At 44.4% G+C, this 23479-nt stretch overlaps 1 protein-coding gene across 1 annotated transcript in view; it reads left to right on the forward strand.

Moving 5' to 3' along the window:
- LOC137321190 (MOB kinase activator 3B) overlaps positions 1-23479 on the forward strand; it is a 158963-nt gene that overhangs the window by 127768 nt on the left and 7716 nt on the right. Inside the window, exon 4 of the mRNA XM_067983474.1 lies at positions 6768-6970. Coding sequence (XP_067839575.1) covers positions 6768-6970 — 203 coding nt within the window. The remainder of the gene's footprint in view (positions 1-6767; positions 6971-23479) is intronic.

A 23479-nucleotide genomic window follows, 5' to 3' on the forward strand; every position in this document is an offset into this window, starting at 1 on the left:
CACTATGTTTGGTGAGGGTCACTCAGTATGTTTGGTGGGGGCTGCTCACTATGTTTGGTGAGGGTTACACACTATGATTGGTGGGGGTTACACACTATGTTTGATGGGGATTAATCACTATGTTTGATGGGGATTACTCACTATGTTTGGTGGGGTTTACTCACTATGATTGGTGGGGGTTACTCAATATGATTGGTGAGGGTTACTCACTATGTTTGGTGGGGTTTACTCACTATGTTTGGTGGGGGTTACTCACTATGTTTGGTGAGGGTTACACACTATGATTGGTGGGGGTTACTCACTATGTTTGGTGGGGGTTACACACTATGATTGGTGGGGGTTACACACTATGATTGGTGAGGATTACACACTATGTTTGGTGAGGGTTACACACTATGTTTGGTGGGTGTTACTCACTATGTTTGATGGGGATTAATCACTATGTTTGATGGGGATTACTCACTATGTTTGGTGGGTTTACTCACTATGATTGGTGGGGGTTACTCAATATGATTGGTGAGGGTTACTCACTATGTTTGGTGGGGTTTACTCACTATGTTTGGTGAGGGTTACACACTATGTTTGGTGGGGGTTACTCACTATGTTTGGTGGGGGTTACACACTATGATTGGTAGGGGTTACACACTATGATTGGTGAGGATTACACACTATGTTTGGTGGGGGTTACACACTATGTTTGGTGAGGTTTACTCACTATGATTGGTGAGGGTTACACGCTATGTTTGGTGGGGGTTACACACTATGTTTCGTGGGGGTTACACTCTATGTTTGGTGGGGTTTACTCACCATGTTTGGTGAGGGTTACTCACTATGTTTGGTGGGCGTTACTCTATGTTTGGTGGGGGTTACTCACTATGTTTGCTGAGGGTTACTCACTGTGCTTGGTGAGGGTTACTCACTATGTCTGGTGGGATTTACTCACTATGTTTGGTGGGGGTTACACACTATGTTTGGTGGGGGTTACTCACTATGTTTGGTGGGGTTTACTCACTATGTTTGGTGAGGGTTACTCACTATGTTTGGCGGGGGTTACTCACTATGTTTGGTGGGGGTTACACACTATGATTGGTAGGGGTTACACACTATGATTGGTGAGGATTACACACTATGTTTGGTGGGGGTTACACACTATGTTTGGTGAGGTTTACTCACTATGATTGGTGAGGGTTACACGCTATGTTTGGTGGGGGTTACACACTATGTTTCGTGGGGGTTACACTCTATGTTTGGTGGGGTTTACTCACCATGTTTGGTGAGGGTTACTCACTATGTTTGGTGGGCGTTACTCTATGTTTGGTGGGGGTTACTCACTATGTTTGCTGATGGTTACTCACTGTGCTTGGTGAGGGTTACTCACTATGTTTGGTGGGATTTACTCACTATGTTTGGTGGGGGTTACACACTATGTTTGGTGGGGGTTACTCACTATGTTTGGTGGGGTTTACTCACTATGTTTGGTGAGGGTTACTCACTATGTTTGGCGGGGGTTACTCACTATGCTTGGCGGGGGTTACTCATTATGTTTGGTGGGGGTTACTCACTATGTTTGGTGGGGGTTACTCACTATGATTGGTGGGGGTTACTCACTATGCTTGGTGGGGTTTACTCATTCTGTTTGGTGGGGTTTACTCACTGTGCTTGGTGGGGCTTACTCACTATATTTGGTGGGGGTTACACACTATGTTTGGTAGGGATTACTCACTATGTTTGGTGGAGATTACACATTATGTTTGGCGAGGGTTACACACTATGGTTGTTGGGGTTACACACTATGTTTGGTGGGGGTTACTCACTATGTTTGGTGGGGATTAATCACTATGTTTGATGGGGATTACTCACTATATTTGGTGAGGGTTACACACTATGTTTGGTGGGGGTTACACACTATGTTTGGTTGGGGTTACTCACTATGTTTGGTGGGGGTTACTCACGATGCTTGTTGGGGTTACTCACGATGCTTGGTGTGGGTTACTCACTATGCTTGGTGAGGGTTACACACTATGTTTGATGGGGATTACTCACTATATTTGGTGAGGGTTACACACTATGTTTGGTGGGAGTTACACACTCTGTTTGTTGGGGGTTACACACTATGTTTGGTGGGGGTTACTCACGATGCTTGGTGGGGGTTACTCACTATGCTTGGTGAGGGTTACACACTATGTTTGGTGGGGGTTACACGCTATGTTTGGTGGGGGTTACACACTATGTTTGGTGAAGGTCACTCAGTATGTTTGGTGGGGGCTACTCACTATGTTTGGTGAGGGTTACACACTATGATTGGTGGGGGTTACACACTATGATTGGTGAGGGTTACACACTATGATTGGTGATGGTTACACACTATGTTTGGTGGGGATTACTCACTATGTTTGGTGGGGTTTACTCACTATGATTGGTGGGGTTTACTCAATATGATTGGTGAGGGTTACTCACTATGTTTGGTGGGGGTTACTCACTATGTTTGGTGAGAGTTACACACTATGATTGGTGGGGGCTACTCACTATGTTTGGTGGGGGTTACACACTATGATTGGTGGGGGTTACACACTATGATTGGTGAGGATTACACACTATGTTTGGTGGGGGTTACACACTATGTTTGGTGGGGGTTACACACTATGTTTGGCGGGGTTTACTCACTTTGTTTGGTGAGGGTTATACACTATGATTGGTGAGGGTTACACGCTATGTTTGGTGGGGGTTACACACTATGTTTGGTGGGGGTTACACACTATGTTTGGTGGGGTTTACTCACCATGTTTGGTGAGGGTTACTCACTATGTTTGTTGGGGGTTACTCACTATGTTTGCTGAGGGTTACTCACTATGCTTGGTTGAGGTTACTCACTATGTTTGGTGGGATTTACTCACTATGTTTGGTGGGGGTTACACACTATGTTTGGTGGGGGTTACACACTATGTTTGGTGGGGGTTACTCACTATGTTTGGTGGGGTTTACTCACTATGTTTGGTGAGGGTTACTCACTATGTTTGGCGGGGGATACTCACTATGCTTGGCGGGGGTTACTCACTATGTTTGGTGGGGGTTCCTCACTATGATTGGTGTGGGTTACTCACTATGCTTGGCGGGGGTTACTCATTCTGTTTGGTGGGGGTTACTCACTATGTTTGTTGGGGGTTACTCACTATATTTGGTTGGGGTTACACACTATGTTTGGTAGGAATTACTCACTATGTTTGGTGCAGATTACACATTATGTTTGGCGAGGGTTACACACAATGTTTGGTGGGGTTTACACACTATGTTTGGTGGGGGTTACTGACGGTGCTTGGTGGGGGTTACTCACTATGTTTGGTGGGGGTTACGCACTATGTTTGGTGAGGGTTACACACTATGTTTGGTGGGGGTTACTCACTGTGTTTGATGGGGATTAATCACTATGCTTGGCGGGGGTCACTCACTATGCTTGGCGGGGGTTACTCATTATGTTTGCTGTGGGTTCCTCACTATGTTTGGTGGGGGTTCCTCACTGTGTTTGGTGGGGTTTCCTCACTATGTTTGGTGGGGGTTACTCACTATGTTTGGTGGGGGTTACTCACTATGTTTGGTGAGGGTTACACACTATGTTTGGTGGGAGTTACTAACTATGTTTGGTGAGGGTTACTCACTATGCTTGGCGGGGGTTACTCATTATGTTTGGTGGGGGTTACTCACTATGTTTGGTGGGGATTAATCACTATGTTTGATGGGGATTACTCACTATGATTGGTGGGGGTTACTCAATATGTTTGGTGGGGGTTACACACTATGATTGGTGGGGGTTACACACTATGTTTATGGGGGGGGTTACTCACTATGCTTTGTTGGGGTTACTCACTATGCTTAGTGGGGGTTACTCACTATGTTTGGTGGAGTTTACTCACTATGTTTGGTGGGGTTTACTCACTCTGTTTGGCGAGGGTTACTCACTATGTTTGATGGGGGTTACTATGTTTGTTGAGGGTTACTCACAATGTTTGGTGGGGGTTACTCACTATGTTTGGTGGGGTTTACTCACTATGCTTGGTGGGGGTTACTCACTATGCTTGGTGGGGGTTACTCACTGTGCTTGGTGGGGGTTACTCACTATGTTTGGTTGGGGTTACTCACTATGTTTGGTGGGGGTTACACACTATGTTTGGTTGGGGTTACTCACTATGTTTGGTGGGGGTTACTCACTCTGTTTGGTGGGGGTTACTCACTATGTTTGGTGGGGGTTACTCACTATGTTTGGTGAGGGTTACTCACTATGCTTAGGGGGGGTTACTCACTATGCTTAGTGGGGGTTACTCACTATGTTTGGTGGGGGTTACTCACTCTGTTTGGTGGGGGTTACTCACTCTGTTTGGTGGGGGTTACTCACTATGTGAATGAAGTGTGATGACTTCTGTCCTGAACGATTGCCAATTTGTCATCCAATCACCAAGCTTATTGAATGCTGATCCACAGTTGATTGCATGGAAAATTACATCCACTATATATAATGTCTGCTGAATTAGACAGAGCCGTTAAAACTAAATATAAACCATGCTCCTTGTTCATAACAGTTTTAATGGATGTCATTAATGGTGGCAAACAATCATCAACCCCATCAACGCATATTGCCACTGGCAAAACAGAAAAGGGCCTGGAGCAGGGGTCATCAAGCGGTCACGCATCAAACCTTAAATTAGGCAAATGGTGTTGTCAGTGAAACATTCGCTTTTCCCGTGGACTGACAGTGTGCTGAGAACCAGACTGTGATCAGAATCCCATGAATGCACAGTGCATCTGATTTGCGGTAGCCTTCTCGTCCCCACAGGTTATCTCAAGACATCACAATGAGTGACAGTTTACAAATATAGATTTTTTTTGAGTGGCAAAAAAGCTTCTCTCGGAGATTCAGCTGTGTGCACCTGAATTAACGTACTGAAGTTGGACCATAGACACTTCAATATCTTATCTCTGTCCTGCTAAAGACACAGCAGTTTTATGTGGAAAAAAAGTTGAGGGTATAAATCTTTCTCCTTCCTACTCAATTGGAGGGTCATGCATTGACTGGGGCTTCAAAACAACAACAACTTGCATTTATATAGCACCTTTAACGTCGTAGAACGTCCCGAGAAGCAAATAGGCAGGTAACCTGTTGCTAAGCCGCAATCAATGCTGCTTTGAGCTGACTTAGATGAAGGGACCGAGTGCAATGTATCCACATTTGTTGACGATACAAAGCTAGGTGGGAAAGTAAGCTGTGAGGAGAACACAAAGGGATATGGAAAGGTTAAGCGAGTGGGCAAAAAGGTGGCAGATGGAGTATAATGTGAGGAAATGTGAGGTTATTCACTTTGGTAGGAAGAATAGAAAAACAGAATATTTTTTAAATGGTGAGAAACTATTAAATGTTGGTGTTCAGAGAGACTTGGGTGTCCTCGTACAAGAAACACAAAAAGTTAGCATGCAGTTACAGCAAGCAATTAGGAAAGCAAATGGCATGTTGGCCTTTATTGCAAAGGGTTTGGAGTACAAGAGTAGGGATGTCTGTACAGTTGTACAGGGCTTTGGTGAGACCTCACCTGGAGCACTGTGTACAGTTTGGTCTCCTTACTTAAGGAAGGATATACTTGCCTTAGAGGCGGTGCAACGAAGATTCACTAGATTGATTCCTGGGATGAGAGGGTTGTCCTATGAGGAAAGATTGAGTAGATTGGGCCTATACTCTCTGGAGTTTAGAAGAATGAGAGATGATCTCATTGAAACATACAGATTCTAAGGGGCCTTGACAGGGTAGATGCTGAGAGGTTGTTTCCCTTGGCTGGAGAGTCTAGAACTAGGGGGCATCGTCTCAGGATAAGAGGTCAGCCATTTAAGATTGAGATGAGGAGGAATTTCTTCACTCAGAGGGTTGTGAATCTTTGGAATTCTCTACCCCAGAGGGCTGTGGACGCTAAGTTGTTGAATATATTCAAGACTGAGATCGATAGATTTTTAGACTCTAGGGGAATCAAGGGATATGAGGATCGGGCGAGAAAGTGGAATTGAAATCGAAGGTCATCCATGATCTTATTGAATGGCGGAACAGGCTTTGAGGGTCCGTATGGCCTACTCCTCCTCTTATTTCTTACGTTCTTATGACGTCTAGACTGTTTCTTGCTTGCGTTATACTTGCCACTAGGTGATGGACAATTAAGTGATGCTTCTGCAACTCAGCGCAATGGATGATTATCATTGAATCGTGTGTCAGACTCTGGCATTTGTAACTGCTTGACTCACATTGTCGTCCTTTTCAGGAGTTTTCAGGTAGGTTCAGGCCCCTGGAACAGCAGTGTCCACAGGCGCTACATGGTCTTCTGGAAAAAATTGTGCTCCCGCAGTGGTGATACCTGTTTCAGAATCATCTATTACAATGTGCTTTTCACAGGACAATGGAAACTATTTCAGAAATGTGGATGATTGGTGAGGTCATTGTGCCATTGAACATCTGTTTCTAAACACCATGTAATATGGCCAATGCTGCCCCTTTAATAAGCTACCGCTCCTGGACGGTCTGGCCACTCGATTTGCCACGTTCCCGCCCGGGAGTTAAAATCAAGCCCAATATATTGGCAGTGGAGAGTAATGGGGCAAGTGAAACAAATGTATCTGGGGATACTCTGGGTCTAAACTGATGAGGTTGGGGAGAAGCTGCACACTGTTTTTGTCGTGAAAGGTCTCCCAACAGGTCACCCTGGTTTCATTGTACTTTTTTCCCCATTTTTGTTTCACAGGAATCCCCTTCCCCAAGAACTTTCTTCAGATCTGCAAGAAGATTCTCTGTCGACTCTTTCGAGTCTTCGTTCATGTTTACATTCATCACTTTGATCGGCTCAGCACCATGGGAGCAGAGGCACACGTTAATACGTGTTATAAGCACTTTTATTACTTTGTAACAGAGTTTAACCTCGTAGACCGCAAGGAATTAGAACCTTTGGTATGTACTTCTATAAAGCATCTTTCACATGATCCACCATTCTTTTATCAAGTATTAATTTATTTCCAAATAAGGTAAAAGCAGCACATGTAGACCAGGTCTGTAGTGTTTACTGCCAGTAAGCCACCCTTGTCTGAGTTATCATCCTCAAAATGGCTGCCTGATAGGACACTTCCTGGCAGCTATTTCCTTGCCAATGGCAGAAATGGGAAGAACATCAAAAAACAAATATTTTAGGCATGTTAATTCAGAGGAGGATGTATTCAAAACTTATGACATCCCATAAATACAATTTTAGTAATAGGAATATAGATTAAATGGTCATTCTTCAGACTTGCTGTGGACAAATTGTTTTGGCTACATAATAGTGAACACTAGCTGTGAAGAATTTTGGAATATCCTGAGGATGTGATAGGGCACTATATAAATGCACGTTTCTCCCTTTGTTTCAAGAGTTTGTGCCCTTGTTTAATCATTCATAAGTCCTACTTTTGATGCATGTTAATTTATCTCAACTCCTCCGACAATCTAATGCACTTTATCATAAGCTTTATAGACTGGAAAAAGGTGAAAATGGGTAAACCAAGACTGATAATCTGTGCTGGATCCTGTGAGCAGAATATTCCTGGTATTGGTAAATTTTCCATCTGATTTGTGCTATTTGGAATATTGCGTGCTGAAATCTAAGTTTTGTTGGAATTTCTGCCAGTCTGAATTATCCATCCTGTATTAAACTGTGCAGAAATTGTGTTCTGTACAGTTAATAAATTCACCAATTAAATTAATATGTTGCTTATTGCAAAATATACAGGAATGTCACATGATTCAACAACATTTAGCACATTTAATGTACAAAATGTACCTCGGTACTTTACAAATAAATAACAAGAGGGACTGTTTGTCTGACATCCAGTTCTGGATGAGCCATAACTTCCTCCATTGGGACGACCAAAGACATTTTCTTCAGTCTCAAACTCTGTACCCTTGCCACTGATTCCATTCTGCTCCCCAGCCACTGTCTCACGTTGCACCAAACTATTCACCCCAAAGCGAGCTTCTGACCCCATATTCACTCCATCACAAAAAACGCCTATTTCCACCTCTGTAACATCGGATAACTTCATCCCTACTTCTGCCCATCTGCTATTGAAACACTTATCCATTCCTTTATCACATCCAAACTTGGCTATTCCAATGATCTCCTGGCCAGCCTCCCAAACTCCGCCCTCTATAAACTTCAGCACATCCAAAACTCTGCTGCCCATATCCTATCCTGCACCAAGTCCCATTCTCCCATCTTCTCCATCCTCATTGACATGCATTGGTTCCCAGTCCATTAACACATTAAATTTAAAATTCTCATCCTTGTGTTCAAATTCCTCCAGGGCCTCACCCCTTCCTATCTTTGTAACCACCTCCTGTCCTACAACCCTCCCCCAACTCTCTACTCAGATTCAAGTCTTTTGTACATCTTCCTCCCACTTTGCCCCACCGTTAGTAGGCATGCCTTCAGCCACTTAGGTCCCACTCTTTGAAATTCCCTCCTTAAACCCCTCCAGCTCTCCACCTCCCTCTCCTCTTTTAAGACCCTCCTTAACAACACCTCACTGACCAAGCTTTTAGTGACCCCATCTAATCTCTTCTCCTTGCACTCAGCATCCATTTTCCTCACACCTTTGTGAAGAGCCTTGGGATGTTTTCCTACTCTTAAAGGTGCTATATCAATGCCTGTTGTAGTAGTAATGGACCTGAGCCGTGGGAGATTGTTAGAAGATGGTTTTTATTTATGATTAGATGTTCTATCTATTCCTAAATATCAATAAGGTTCTACATTAAAAGTTCTATATAGTTGCTGTTCCTCATTCTCATCGACATGTTTCCTAAAGTAAGACAGCCAAAGGTGTGCAGGAAGAACCTGGGATGACTCTACCTTCATCCCTGTGGGGAAGTGGCAGGCCTCCACTCGTCAACTTCTTGCAACAGAAATGCTAAGATTGGTAATTCAATACGTGCAGAATCGAGTGCCTTTTCACACTTTTGGCTGTTAAGCAATGAAAATGGAGATCAGTGTCACACCTAAACGTACCAAATGTATGCCTAACAACGACTGAACTCCATGAGTTAACTTTTCTCTCCAATTGTGATTGCGATCCTGTTCTTTCCCTTCCCCCTGTACATTGTACTTTTTAAATTACAACCTGACCCCACAGTGTTGTATGAGAGGGCCTGGTTCTATGCAATAAGACGTAGAACTTTACATAAGATTCTGAAAAAATGAAACTGAAAATCTCTGGGTTGCTGAAAAAACATGACAACATTTGGCTTTTATGATTTATTTAACAAAATAAGACTGGGTTATTTTAAGGCATGCAATTACACGCCATGATTTCAGTCAGTTTCTGTGCAGCTCACCAGCACAAAATGAGCTTGTGACTCAATCACGCTGATCTAATTCACAGTAGACATTTGCTGGATGTATACAATGGCTTTTTCAGGAAAATGAGACAGTGCAATTCAGAGAGAACCCTCAATTAATCCAGGAGAACAAGCATATGATGTTCAATAACTCTAGTATAATGGGCTTGATTTTACAATGCTGGCGGGTTGGCAGCAGGGGGTGGCGGGGGGGGGGGGAGATGGGAGGGTGTGCGTGGCAAACCCGCATGAACAAAACTTACCGTTTCCGACGTGATCGCACGTTGATTGATGATGATTGATGTCCTCTCCGGATTTCGCGCCCGGCAGCCGAGCTGCAACATGAGGGGGGATGAGGCGAGAAAGAGAGAGAGCGAGACGTCATCCAGTGCTGGAACGGAAGACTGGGGTGGGGGGGGGAGAGGGGAAGATCAGGGGGGAGAGGGGAAGATCAGGGGGGAGAGGGAAAGATCAGGGGGGAGAGGGGAAGATCAGGGGGGAGAGGGGAAGATCAGGGGGGAGAGGGGAAGATCAGGGGGGAGAGGGGAAGATTGAGGGAGTAGAGGGGAAGATTGAGGGAGTAGAGGGGAAGATCGGGGGGTAAAGAGGGGGATATCGGGGGGTAAAGAGGGGGATATCGGGGGGATGAAGAGGGGGATATCAGGGGGGTGAAGGGTGGGACATCAGAGCGGGAGACATCGGACATCAGAGCAGGTTTCAAAGAAAGATTCATTTAGTGTTTTCACTTCCTTCCATGGTTTTTTATTTAATTTATTTAGTTTCTTTTTGCCTGATCCGGCCCTTCACGCCTGGTTTCACCAGTGATGGGCAAGCCGCCCAGGTAAGTTAAAAATCTTTCTAAGTGATTAATCTGTCACAGGTAAAGTGCCTTAAGTACCTCAATGAGGTATATTTGGTTCTTTAACTGTCATCCCGCCGGCTTTAATTGCTGGCGGGACTTCCGTTTTCGGGTCACCCGCACGTACACAGGTGGGTCCCTGGGAAACTCGGAAGTCGGCGGGTTGGAGCCGGCTTCCGAACCTGAACAGGATTTCCGCAATTTTCGGAGCCCCCCTGCCCCCAATGCACTCGCATCCTAAATTCACCCCCAATGTGTACTAACTGGGTTATTTGCCAGTAGTCGGTTGTGAAATGCCACTTCATAAACTTACAAGTACGTCACAATCCTTATTTCATCAGTGTGGAAATCAACATGTATCAAGGGAAGAGGTGGTCCCTCCACACCATGATTTCACCATTGCTGGTGATTATGTGTAAGAACCACCAGCGTTTCGATTTAAATAACTTAACACGGCTTCAAGTTCCTGATAGACATTGGAATGGCTGATTCCCTACTCATTGCCTACAATTTAAGATTAAGATGTAAGAGCTTAAGAACATAAGAAATAGGAGCAGGAGTAGGCCATCCGGCCCCTCGAGCCTCCTCCGCCATTCAACAAGATCATGGCTGATCTTCTACCTCAACGCCATTTTCCTGCACTATCCCCATATCCCTTGATGCCTTTAATATCTAGAAATCTATCGATCTCTGTTTTGAATGTACTCAATGACTGAGCCTCCACCGCCCTCTGGAGTAGAGAATTCTAAAGATTCACCACCCTCTGAGTGAAGAAATTTCTCCTCATCTCAGTCCTAAATGGCCTATCCCTTATTCTGAGACTGTGACCCCTCGTTCTAGACTCCCCAGCCAGGGGAAACATCCTCCCTGCATCTACCCTGTTGAGCCCTGTAAGAATTTCTGTATGTTTCAATGAGATCACCTCTCATTCTTCTAAACTCTCGAGAATACAGGCCTAGTCTACTCAATCTCTCCTCATACGACAATCCCGCCATTCCAGGAATCAGTCTGGTGAACCTTCGTTTCACTCCCTCTATGCCAAGTATATCCTTTCCTAGGAGCTGATTCTGAAAGAGAAAGATAGGTTAATATTTCAGGTAGAAGCTTTCAAGTTTTATCTGTCTTAACCTTTGTTGAAGATAATGTAAAGAAAAAAATGGGACCATGCTTGTGATGGGAGTGAGAGAGAGGTTAACCATGGAGATCTTGTTCCCTTTACATATTCCTTTGGCCTGTTTAGGTGTGGTGCTGATCTCCATTTTCAATACTGAACGGCCAGTTGTAACTTGCATTCGCATTCAGGCTGGACTGTAAAGTATTTTAGTATGTGATATGACTGTCATTTCAATTTCTGATGAATTTGGATTGTCTCTGTTTGACTTGGCACTTCTCTATATGCCCCTGGCTGAGATTCACATGTAAGAAATCATGGGGATAGAATTTGTGTTTTACTGATCCATTTAAGAAAGTGCTTTTAAGAACCTACAGTGCTGTGAATTTAACTCTTACCCTGCAGTATAAACCAGAACTCTCTATCGTTATAACTAACAGAATTTAGCGCTAAGCATTATCTATCTGTTTGTCTATCTGTCTGTCTATCCATTGTGCATCCATCACATTTCAGACGTTGCATGTCACACTTCAAATTGTTAAAAATATATATTTTTTAAAAGAAAGCCAGTAATTTCACACCTACTTTTCCGACCTTGATAACTTGGCCTCTCCTCAACAGCAAGAGGGAGGGATTTACAAACAGCTGCCCATCTACAGAAAGTTCCCTGCACAATCGACCTCAGAAGAAGTCTATTAGACTAGTTCCCCACAAAGAACTAGTTACCAGCCAATAATTCAGTTATGTGCTTCTGACAAAATTAGAAAATGGGAACACATTAATAATGTCATCAGAACCACACGGTTGAATTGTTGACTTGTAATTTATAGCCAGGTTAAACACATGTGCACCTCAGCAACTAAACATCATGGCCAGGATTTTGACTCGTAGCCAGTAAGGGGGGTGGGGGGGGGGTCGAAACGCGGATGCAAACCCGGAAGTACAGGTTTCCCGGTTGTCCTTACAATTTTGACATAAGGACGTCTTTTTTTGTCGGTTTCCCATCCGACAGTCGGTCTCAGTCGGACGGAAGCAGAGCAGGGAAGAGGATGTGAAAAGGTAAGTGTTCAGGTAAGTCTTAGATTGTATGGATGGGGGGGGGCATGGGTGGGCATGGGAGGCACAAGGGCATGAGTGGGCATGGGGCATCGGTGGGCATAGGACCATCGGTGGGCATGGGGGTCATGGGGGAAGGTCAGTCATTGAGGGGCGGGGTCAGTCATCGGAGGCCAATCACCAGGCAGTCAGTCATTGGGGGAGAGTCAGTCATCGGGGGTGGGGGGGATCGAGGGTCATGGGGGGGAGGCAGTTGGGTGTCAGTCACCGAGGGGGGGAGGGGGCGGATCGGGGGGTCAACACAGGGGTCCGCGATCGTTTGGGGGGGCGGCAATTGTTTGGGGGCTCCGCGATCATTGGAGGGGTGTCCGCGATCGTGGGGGGGCGGGCTCCGTGATCATTGGGGGGGGTCGGAGATCGTGGGGAGGTGGCCTCTGTAGGTAGGCTTGTTGGGCCTGAGGGAAGCACTCCTGCTCCTCCGGGCCCACAGGCTGTGCTATAACGGCTCTTACTTGCAGTTTCGGGCCTACTCGCCTCCTCTCATGCAGCGTGAAGGAGAAGGCCCGGGAATCCCGGCCCCCAGGGGTTGCAATCACAAAACCTGAAAAAATGGAGGCCCGCAGCCTCCTTGAAAGATTCTAGTGACCAACCTGTCTCCTGAGAGCGGGTTGGTCCCCGCCCCTCGTCCCACCCGGTGAAAAACGGAAATGGGCGGGCTGGAGGTGGGTTGGGGGCGGGTCTGAAATTGTTGCAATTTTCAATGCCCCCCCCGCCCCCAACCCACCCGTTTTTCCCTCTTAAAATCCTGCCCCACAACTGTGCTCCGGATCCCAGACTACTTGTGAGCAAGCCAGAGGAGATCAGCTGTTATTCATCAAAAAAAAGAGAGAAAATGATCAAATTGCACACCCACTACATCAACCTCTAAATGGGTCAAAAAGATAGGTGTGACTTGTGTTCTGATAAAGGCTCATGCTCAAAATGTTCATCTGTTTCTTTCAAATTCTTGCGTTCATTCTTAGCATTTTCTCCTTTTATTTTAAATTCCTATAAAAGAGCTACCATTTTCAGTTGTCATGTGGATGCTGAAAGTCTGTACTGTCACGGGATGTTCTTTACTTGCAGCTGCTGCCTCTCTACAATGGTTTCTTTTTCCCTACAGCACGCTCCATAATATCTGCTACATCATAGTTAATTATATTTAAAAGAAAGTTTTAAAGTGTATAAAGAAGATAACAGTGTGGAAATGAGAGACGAGGCAGTAATTCAATCTCATTATTCTGTTGATCATAAAACATGAGCTTTGTTTTCTCATTTTGTGATGATGTTCCAACCACACGATTCAATTACTGGCTGGTAGCTCACTGCCAAATAGCTATTATGTCCTTTCAGGTCCTGTATCATAAAATCAGTAATACCCTTTTCCTGGTGGCTTGATGTAATTGACCCTAGGTTAGTGTACTGCCTGCGTATTGACTTTCAATTATCCATACTGCTCTAATAATTGGGTTACAGATAATAAACAGGATAATGTTTTGCCTTGATCACTAGTATTAAATTGCATCATAAACGGGAAAACCATAAATAAAACTGTCCTTAATCTTTTAAACATTAATTCTCAGTCCTTAATTATTTGTGAATTGTCAGTGGTAATATAGAAACATGGGGTGGGAGGGGTGGAAACCAAGGACAGGGCCAAACTCGTATGTCTTCTAGTAGCTGAATTGAGAGGAGCACTTGACCACTGGTTTCAGAACCTGTTGTTTGTCCACCCTCTTGGCAGAAGGAACAGTAGGACCAGAAAGGAGAGGGGAAGAAGCTAAATGTAAAAACAGGATGGTTTCTCGAGAAGGTACAGTCGCACACACAGATTTTATGAAGCCATTGTACAATTTGATTGCACACTGCTTGTAGGAGGACTGTATTGGCACACCCAGATTTGCTCATGGTTCACTCACACAACATCAACCTGGACAACAAATCTAAAACAATCTAATTCAGTATTTCCCAGATTTTTACTCTTTCAACAACTAGCTTCCTGGGTGAGAGAAACTCACTCTCGAACCAAGGTTACTGACGAGCCTTTCTTCCTTTCCTGTGTGCGTGCACATTTTCTCTCTCTTGGATCATAGAATTGAATCATAGCATCCTACAGCACAGGAGGAGGCCATTCGGCCCATCATGCCTGTGCCGGCTCTTTAAAAAAGCTATCCAATTAGTCCCACTCCCCAGCTCTTTCCCCATAGCCGTGCAAATTTTTCCTTTTCAAGTATTTATCCAATTCCCTTTTGAAAGTTACCATTGAATCTGCTTCCACCCCCTTTCCAGGCAGAGCATTCCAGATCATCATAACTCACTGCGTTAAAACATTTCTCCTCATCTCCCCTCTGGTTCTTTTGCCAATTACCTTAAATCTGTATCCTCTGGTTACCGACCCTCCCGCCAATGGAAACAGTTTCTCTTTTTTTATTCATTCATGGGATGTGGACGTCGCTGGCGAGTCCGGCATTTATTGCCCATCCCTAATTGCCCTTGAGAAGGTTGTGGTGAGCCTCCTTCTTGAACCGCTGCAGTCCGTGTGGTGAAGGTTCTCCCACAGTGCTGTTAATTAGGGAGTTCCAGAATTTTGACCCAGCGACGATGAAGGAAGAGCACTCCTGCTCTTACCTGCTGGATCTAGCAGTTCTCGCCTCCCTTCAGCTGCCGGGTTTTCTGAGCCCTGGGAAACCCATCCTGTAGCCGTTAAATTCAAATGGCGGATTAGGGTTGGATTTCACATTTTTATCAATTTAACCCCCCCCCACCCCGCCAACCTTTCCTGCCTGGTTAAAATTCCCCCCAATATTTAACATCAGTTAGATGTTGCCTCAAGTAACAAATGTAGTAGGGCTGTTTGCAGTCAACTCCTTTGTATGTGATCGATATATTGGATCCCCTGTACCATTGTTCATAAGTCTGGTGATGTGCTATTTTATAAGGAGCAGGTCATCACCATGTAATAAGCAGTAAACACTGGGTGAGTCAGAGCTGAATTGCTCTGGAAGCTTTAAGTCTGACATTCTTCCCTTTTTTCTTTAAAGTGTGATCTCTAAAGTCGCTAAGGATACAGAGATTCTAGTTCCTGTGTCAAATGATTGCCATTTTGAAGATTTTTTTATATAAGTGTGACAGAAAGTTGAATGCGACACTTGAGAAGTGTGACAGTCAGGAATTGGTCCGCATCCCTGCTCCCAATTACTGCCTCTCAATACCCACACTCACTTCTGCCCCATCCCTGCTCCCTATTATTGCCTCTCACCACCCACACTCATTTCTGCCCCAGTCCCTGCTCCCAATTACTGCCTCTCACCACCCACACTCACTTCTGCCCCCGTCCCTGCTCCCAATTACTGCCTCTCACCACCCACACTCACTTCTGTCCCTGTCCCTGCTCCCAATTACTGCCTCTCACCACCCACACTCACTTCTGTCCCTGTCCCTGCTCCCAATTACTGCCTCTCACCACCCACACTCACTTCTGCCCCAGTCCCTGGTCCCAATTACTGCCTCTCACCACCCACACTCACTTCTGCCCCCGTCCCTGCTCCCAATTACTGCCTCTCACCACCCACACTCACTTCTGCCCCCGTCCCTGCTCCCAATTACTGCCTCTCACCACCCACACTCACTTCTGCCCCAATCCCTGCTCACAATTACTGCCTCTCACCACCCACACTCACTTCTGCCCCCATCCCTGCTCCCAATTACTGCCTCTCACCACCCACACTCACTTCTGTCCCTGTCCCTGCTCCCAATTACTGCCTCTCACCACCCACACTCACTTCTGTCCCTGTCCCTGCTCCCAATTACTGCCTCTCACCAGCCACACTCACTTCTGCCCCCGTCCCTGCTCCCAATTATTGCCCCTCACCACCCACACTCACTTCTGCCCCCGTCCCTGCTCCCAATTATTGCCCCTCACCACCCACACTCACTTCTGCCCACCTCACTACTCCCAATTACTGCCTCTCACCACCCACACTCACTTCTGCCCCCGTCCCTGCTCCCTATTATTGCCCCTCACCACCCACACTCACTTCTGTCCACCTCACTGCTCCCACTCCTCCAAACTTAGAACCTTTTTCTTTTCTCCCACTGCAAATCACCTCCAAGGAACCTTCAATCTCTGTACTTTGGCCATACCGACCCATGGATACCTCATCCCCAATGCTCCCAATAAGACCCTCCACTAGACCCCACCCTGGAACCCTTCTCCCATGTCCCACAATTCTCCATCCAGTTTTGCCATACTCCAACTCCCTCTTTCCACGCCGTACTTACCCTGACACCCACTACCCAGTCTTCCCAAACATCTGCCCCTCTCAACATTCTCACCTCCCCCAACTTCCCTGGTTCTTTCAGACCCTCATCACCCCTTTCTCTCCCACAATGCTCTTACACTCTATGACTCCTTCTCCCAGCACCTCACTACCAACCCACATGGCTACCCCAATCCCACATACTCGTCTATATAGTTCCCACAACCTGCCTCCTCCCTACCCGGAACATCTTCCCCAGCATCTTCATCTGGATCCTGGGCTTTTAAAAAAAAATGAGATAAAGTTAATTAAATAGTTACATGAACATTAAATAGGAGTCAAAGCCATTGATTTTACAGTTTCCACATAAATATGTACATTATCGTATAATTCAAGCTTAATGGTGAAAATATCACTAACACTCCTACAAGACTCCAACAAAAACACAATTTAGCTTACTCAATCACTAAATTAGTAGCCCTGTTAATATATTGTCCATTCCATAGCATAAAAGAGAGCATCCTTTGACTCACTATGAGTGATATCCCAGGCGATCTGCTAACATATACAAAAGTCTTACATCTAGCATGCACCTGTCGCTTGCCAGCTGCCACGGTCTGTTAGATACAGAACAATCTATAAAAGAAAGCCAGTCATTAATCTGCAGCCTGAAATTTACCTGCAGTTACAGCTGTGCTTTGATGGACCTCAGCAGTTTATAAGTAGTTACAGTTATCTGGATTTGCCTATTTACAACAGTAGCCTTAAAGATAAATGCTAGGTGAGCAACTAAACACCACAATCATACCGCAGACCAGTGATTACCGTGAGCAGCACCATGGGGGATTCATTAGTGTAAATGATTAAATTGCCGCCTTCAGTTGTCAGTGTTTGAAGCTACTTCATCAATAGAACTGTAATTGTGTTTTCGTAAATTCCACTTCACCAATTTATCCTCTGATTACAGGTTATTTTCTGTCTATAAATGAACATGAAAGCTGTGGGGTTATTTTCAGCTTTTGCACATTATAATCTACTTTGCCTGGGAAAAGTAAATGAAACAGTGTGACAGTGGAAGAAAAGAAACACAAGAAATTGCAAACACAAATTTCTCTTCTGTGATCATCCTAATGAAGGATGAGCTCTGAAATTTTTTTTAAAAAATTTAATCAATAGTTAATATTAGCTGAGTACAGTAATAAAACATGGCACTAAATACAGGAAATCAATCATCCCTCTGTTACCATGTTCTTGTGTCTCCCTCTGTCGTACACTGTTCACTTTTCTGCCAGTGAGTAGGTGTATAGCTGACCAAGCCCTGTGGCAATACTAATCTTGAGCTAGATGTTGGAAGACTTACAGAAGAGGCTGACTTGTCTTCATATTGTTCCCCTCCTGTAGAATTGATTTATCTGTTCTCATTTCTTTCCGTTGATGAATCAGGCTACAATCAGACACTCGCTCTGTGTGGGAACTTGCACCTGAACTTGTGTGTTACTTCTCCATTGTGCAATACAATGGTACATCAGCACTCACAGCCATCTATGTCACATCCAGGCTTGGGCTGATAAGTGGCAAGTAACATTCGCGCCAGGCAATGACCATCTCCAACAAAAGAGAGTCTAACCACCTCCCCTTGACATTCAACGGCATTACCATAAATACTGTGGCTATAAGAGCAAGTCAGAGGCTGGGTATTCTGCGACAAGTGACTCACCTCCTGACTCCCCAAAGCCTTTCCACCATCTACAAGGCACACGTGAGGAGTGTGATGGAATACTCTCCACTTGCCTGGATGAGTGCAGCTCCAACAACACTCAAGAAGCTCGACACCATTCTGGACAAAGCAGCCCGCTTGATTGACACGCCATCCACCACCCTAAACATTCACACCCTTCACCACTGTAGCTGCAGTGTGTACCATCTACAGGATGCACTGCAGCAACTTGCCAACGCTTCTTCGACAGCACCTCCCAAATTCGCGACCTCTACCACCTAGAAGGACAAGGACAGCAGGCACATGGGAACAACACCACCTGCACATTCCCCTCCAAGTCACACACCATCCCGACTTGGAAATATATCACTGTTCCTTCATCGTCGCTGGGTCAAAATCCTGGAACTCCCTACCTAACAGCACTGTGGGAGAACCCTTACCACACGGACTGGAGCGGTTCAAGAAGGCGGCTCACCACCATCTTCTCAAGGGAAATTAGGGATAGGCAATAAATGCCGGCCTCACCAGCAACGTCCATATCCCATGAACGAATAAAAAAAAAAAAATTGTTCATATATGGCACTTCTTCAAGACTCCAGTTATCTATTCCAGAGACATTTTAAAGTAAATCTTTAAGGGGAATGCCTGTGCCCTTTTCATTGGCAAAATAATCTGTGCGGTCTGTGTTCAAACCCAAATCTACCTAACATTACCATTCCAAGCACTCCATTCTTAAGGATGAGGAAAATGACAAAAAATGCAACAAAAATTTGTGATCTATTAAAATGGAGATGTAGTAAATTTCTTACAACATAAGTTGAGAAAAATTTTCAAAAGCAGTTTGTGTTTTTTCAACTCTTCAGTTGCCGGATATCCTTTGCAGCTTTTAAAGCGCATTATCTTCGTGGAAACACGTTTTGCAAACTCTTCTCCCTATATTTGCAAATGCTTGAGGTACCGGTGTAAATCATGCCAAAAGGTATCATCCCATCAGTTCCACGTGATATTATGACAATAGTCTTCAGACTCTTCTGTTTCGCTATATGAAAAGAGGTTTGGCATTTTTGCCAAGACGCCATTTTAAAAAGGTGTTCTCACCAGATGTCCATGCACTTGCCTACTTTAATCTCCCTGGCAGATTTATTTTGTCCCGATCTAACCCTAGGATGAGGAGGCCATCGCTATCACCCCTCCCAGCACACTGGCTGAGATCAGCTGGTTTTTAGGGCTCAGTTGCTCAGTGTCCTAACCAGTCGAGCTGGCAGGGGAGGGATGTTCCTTAAATATTTAATTCCTCAGTTTGTGAAGTTGAATAGTACAGAACGAAAACATGCTTAAATCAGAGTGTTCTATGAAATAAAATATTGTAGGCTTAATTTTGTTGCAAAAATGTCATCAGAAAGATTCCTTTCTGATTCCTACCTCTTTTTCTTTAACTTCAAACCTCCTGATGCCTTTGCATCCAGAGTGAAAGGTGAGTCACTGCCAGGGCAGGTGAGGGGGGAGAAACAGGTGGTGCAAGAGGAAGTTCTGATAAAGAGGAATGTGCACCAATAACAATGATTTGAAACATTTTATCTGCTTCAATCCCACCTTGACATCTCTTGACGTTGAAGCTCTTTTATGTATTGCACAACCTGTAGTGGGCGTTATGGTTTATAATTAGCTCTTTCAGCCATCAGTAAGCACAGTCTTCAGATCTTGCCTATCAAAAGAGGTGATAAATTTTCTTAATAAACAGGTGCATGCCTTGTTATTTTTAGTGTAACAAAGACAGATGTACCCCAACATTATAATTTTTAAATGTAAGATCCATCTGCCTTCTGAACGTTCAAAAATTACAAGTCTTGATTGTTCCAGTGGATGTTTCTTGGATTAGGCTAACAGAGAATCCTGTAGCTTTTAATTAAAGCCTGTATTTATGATTTAAAATTGCAGTTATTATTTCACAATATTCACGACTCAATCGTTTTGTTTTGCATTGTGTGGGCAGATGTGCTTATCATTTCAAAGGTTCCCAATTTTTTATATCCGTTACTCATTTCCTTGTCGGTGGTCTGACACAGCGCTTTTGCTGCATTGTTTATCTAGTGTAAACAATTTTACAACACCAAGTTATAGTCCAGCAATTTTATTTTAAATTCACAAGCTTTCGGAGGCTTCCTCCTTCCTCAGGTAAATGTTTACCTGAGGAAGGAGGAAGCCTCCGAAAGCTTGTGAATTTAAAATAAAATTGCTGGACTATAACTTGGTGTTGTAAAATTGTTTACAATTGTCAACCCCAGTCCATCATCGGCATCTCCACATCTTGTTTATCTAGTTCATTGTTTGGGTTCTATTTAGCCCCCTAACGGTACTCAGCCTCATCAAAGGCTGGTGAATACATCACTGACAGACTGGACATACCTGAGTGTCAGTAGTTCAGAGAGTTAAATATTGAGCCAAGTGCTCGAGTTATCTGATTGTCAGCTGTGTACTCACTGCTACTGACTTTCAGCTTACCACACTCTTGGAATCAGCAATGGTTCCTGGAAGTCCTTGCCCTTAAATTAATTACTTTGATCTGTCATCATTTTATTTCATTTTTAAAGGAAGTCATTTTCTTGGGAAAGTATTTGACAAACCTCACTTTGTCTGGAAAAAAAGTTCTGCACTGATCATAATGACGTTGATTGGCCCAAGTGTTGTGATATGTGATTTACAACAACTCCCATTTATATAGCGCCTTTAACGTAGTAAAACGTCCCAAGGCGCTTCACAGGAGCGATTATCAAACAAAGTTTGACACCGAGCCACATAAAGAGATATTAGGACAGATTACCAAAAGCTTGGTCGAAGAGATAGGTTTTAAGGAGTGTCTTAAAGCAGGAGAGGTAGAGAGGTTTAGGGAGGGAATTCCAGAGCTTAGGGCCTAAGCAGTTGAAGGCATGGCTGCCAATGGTGGAGTGATGAAAATCGAGGAAGCAAAAGAGGCCAGAATTGGAGGAGCGCATAGATCTCGGAGTGTTGTAGGGCTGGAGGAGGTTACAGAGATGGGGCGGGGGGGCGAGACCATGGAGGGATTTGAAAACAAGGATGAGAATTTTAAAATTGAGGCATTGCCGGACCGGGAGCCAATGTAGGTCAACGAGCACAGAGGGTGATGGAAGAACGGGACTTGGTGCTAGTTAGGATACAGGGAACAGTGTTTTAGACGAGCTCATCATTGTATTGTGTGTTTGCAAACAATAAAATATTTTACCAAACACTTTCTTGCGGAATTGATACTCCTGTAGCAATTGTTAGTGGTAACATATAAACACAAATATTAGTTATTTACAACAAAAAGAGAGAAGGCTGAAATTACACAACAGTTCAATTGGCCTGATCTGCAGAGAGAACAGGCAGTCGATATTTCAGAACTGAGAAATGAGAGGCGAGCAAGCATATTAGTGGAATCAAAACAAGGGGGAGGGGGAAATCATTTTGGAGCTGGTGAACTTTGCCAACAGTTTCTGTTTTAATTTCAAACCTGATCCACAGACTTTCTGTGTTTTGCATCTCTCCCATTTTCTCGCCCTTTCCTTTGACAAGCCTCAGCTATTCACACATTCATTATTTCTTTAATGCATCTTTCCATTGCGTGACTGAGATCTGTTACACCATCCAACAATCACACCACTGCTACTTCCTCTCTTTTTCCCTTCACTCTCCATTTTTTCTGATTCTATTAATGTGATTAAAACAAAAAGCAAAATACTGCAGACGCTGGAAATCTGACATAAAAGAAAAGAAAGAACTTGCATTTATATAGCGCCTTTCACAAACTCAGGACGTCCCAAAGCGCTTTACAGCCAATGAAGTACTTTTTTGCAGAGTAGTCAGTCACTGTTGTAGGAAATGCGGCAGCTAATTTGCGCACAGCAAGGTCCCACAAACAGCAATGTGATAATGACCGGATAAAAGCAAAAGTTACTGGAAACACAGCAGGTCAGGCAGCATCTTTGGAGAAAGGAACAAGGTTAGGTAAATGTTTCAGGTCTATGACTCTGCGATAGAACCTATATTAATATGCTTGTTCATTTCTTAGCTCTGAAGGGCCCAGCCCAAAACCACAACTGCTCTCTCCACAATTGCTGCCTGACCACCTGTGTTTTCCCAGCTATTTTTTAATTCGACTTCCTGCATTTGCAGTATTTTGCTTTTCAGTTATTTACAATATCTAATTTCTACCATGTTATTATAAAAGTACTTGAACTTATTTTTCAATAAAAATTGTCTTTAAAGGAGGATTCAAGGTTTTGTAAACAATATCGCAATGGTTTTAGTTCCACCAGCTGGGTAGTTACAGAAATCCACAAACTGCTTTCTACAGTAGGCTTCCTGCCTAAGCTTGGAGCAAAGTTCCAGGCAGCCTGGACCCCTCCTTGCACAAAGAGACCCCTCCTTTCCTTGCTGTAAATACCTCAATACCCTACCTCCCTCCACCCTTGTTAAAGGGCTGACATGAGCAAAGGAGCTGGATGAGGCACCACAGAGAATGGGGACCCAACCCTTCACCAGCTGAAACAAGGCAAGAAAGGTAGTAAAAGCTCCTAACATCTTTCTGAATAGGCAAATAAGACCTCAATTTAACATCGCACCACTTAAAATGCAGCAACCCCTCAGCATTGCACTGGAGCGTCAGTCTAGAGAAGGGCTCGAACCCCTAGCAGGAATGCTACCATCCTAGCTCGAGTTGACTTGAGATCCAATCAGACTTGACATCCAATCACACGTTAGAGCAGAAATCATTGAATAGCAATTGTGGCTGATTTTTTAATTTGTTAATTCAGGGCCTCACCTACCTCTGTACCAGTTGAGATAATCTAACTCAGCACAAACTGGGAATCAAAGCTGGAACCTACTAGAATGTATGGCATTGCATTTACCACCTAAACAAGCTGGAGGCCATGTATAATACAGTTGATCCAAGCGGCTGCCCTCTGATGATATGCATTCTCTCGGAGTTTGTCAGGCAGCCATCGCAGATTGCTGCACAGCCAGGCTGGGTGTTTGTAGACTGAGCAGCAGA

The sequence above is a fragment of the Heptranchias perlo genome, chromosome 4 (assembly GCF_035084215.1).
Source record: "Heptranchias perlo isolate sHepPer1 chromosome 4, sHepPer1.hap1, whole genome shotgun sequence".
Classification (NCBI taxonomy): Eukaryota; Metazoa; Chordata; class Chondrichthyes; order Hexanchiformes; family Hexanchidae; genus Heptranchias; species Heptranchias perlo.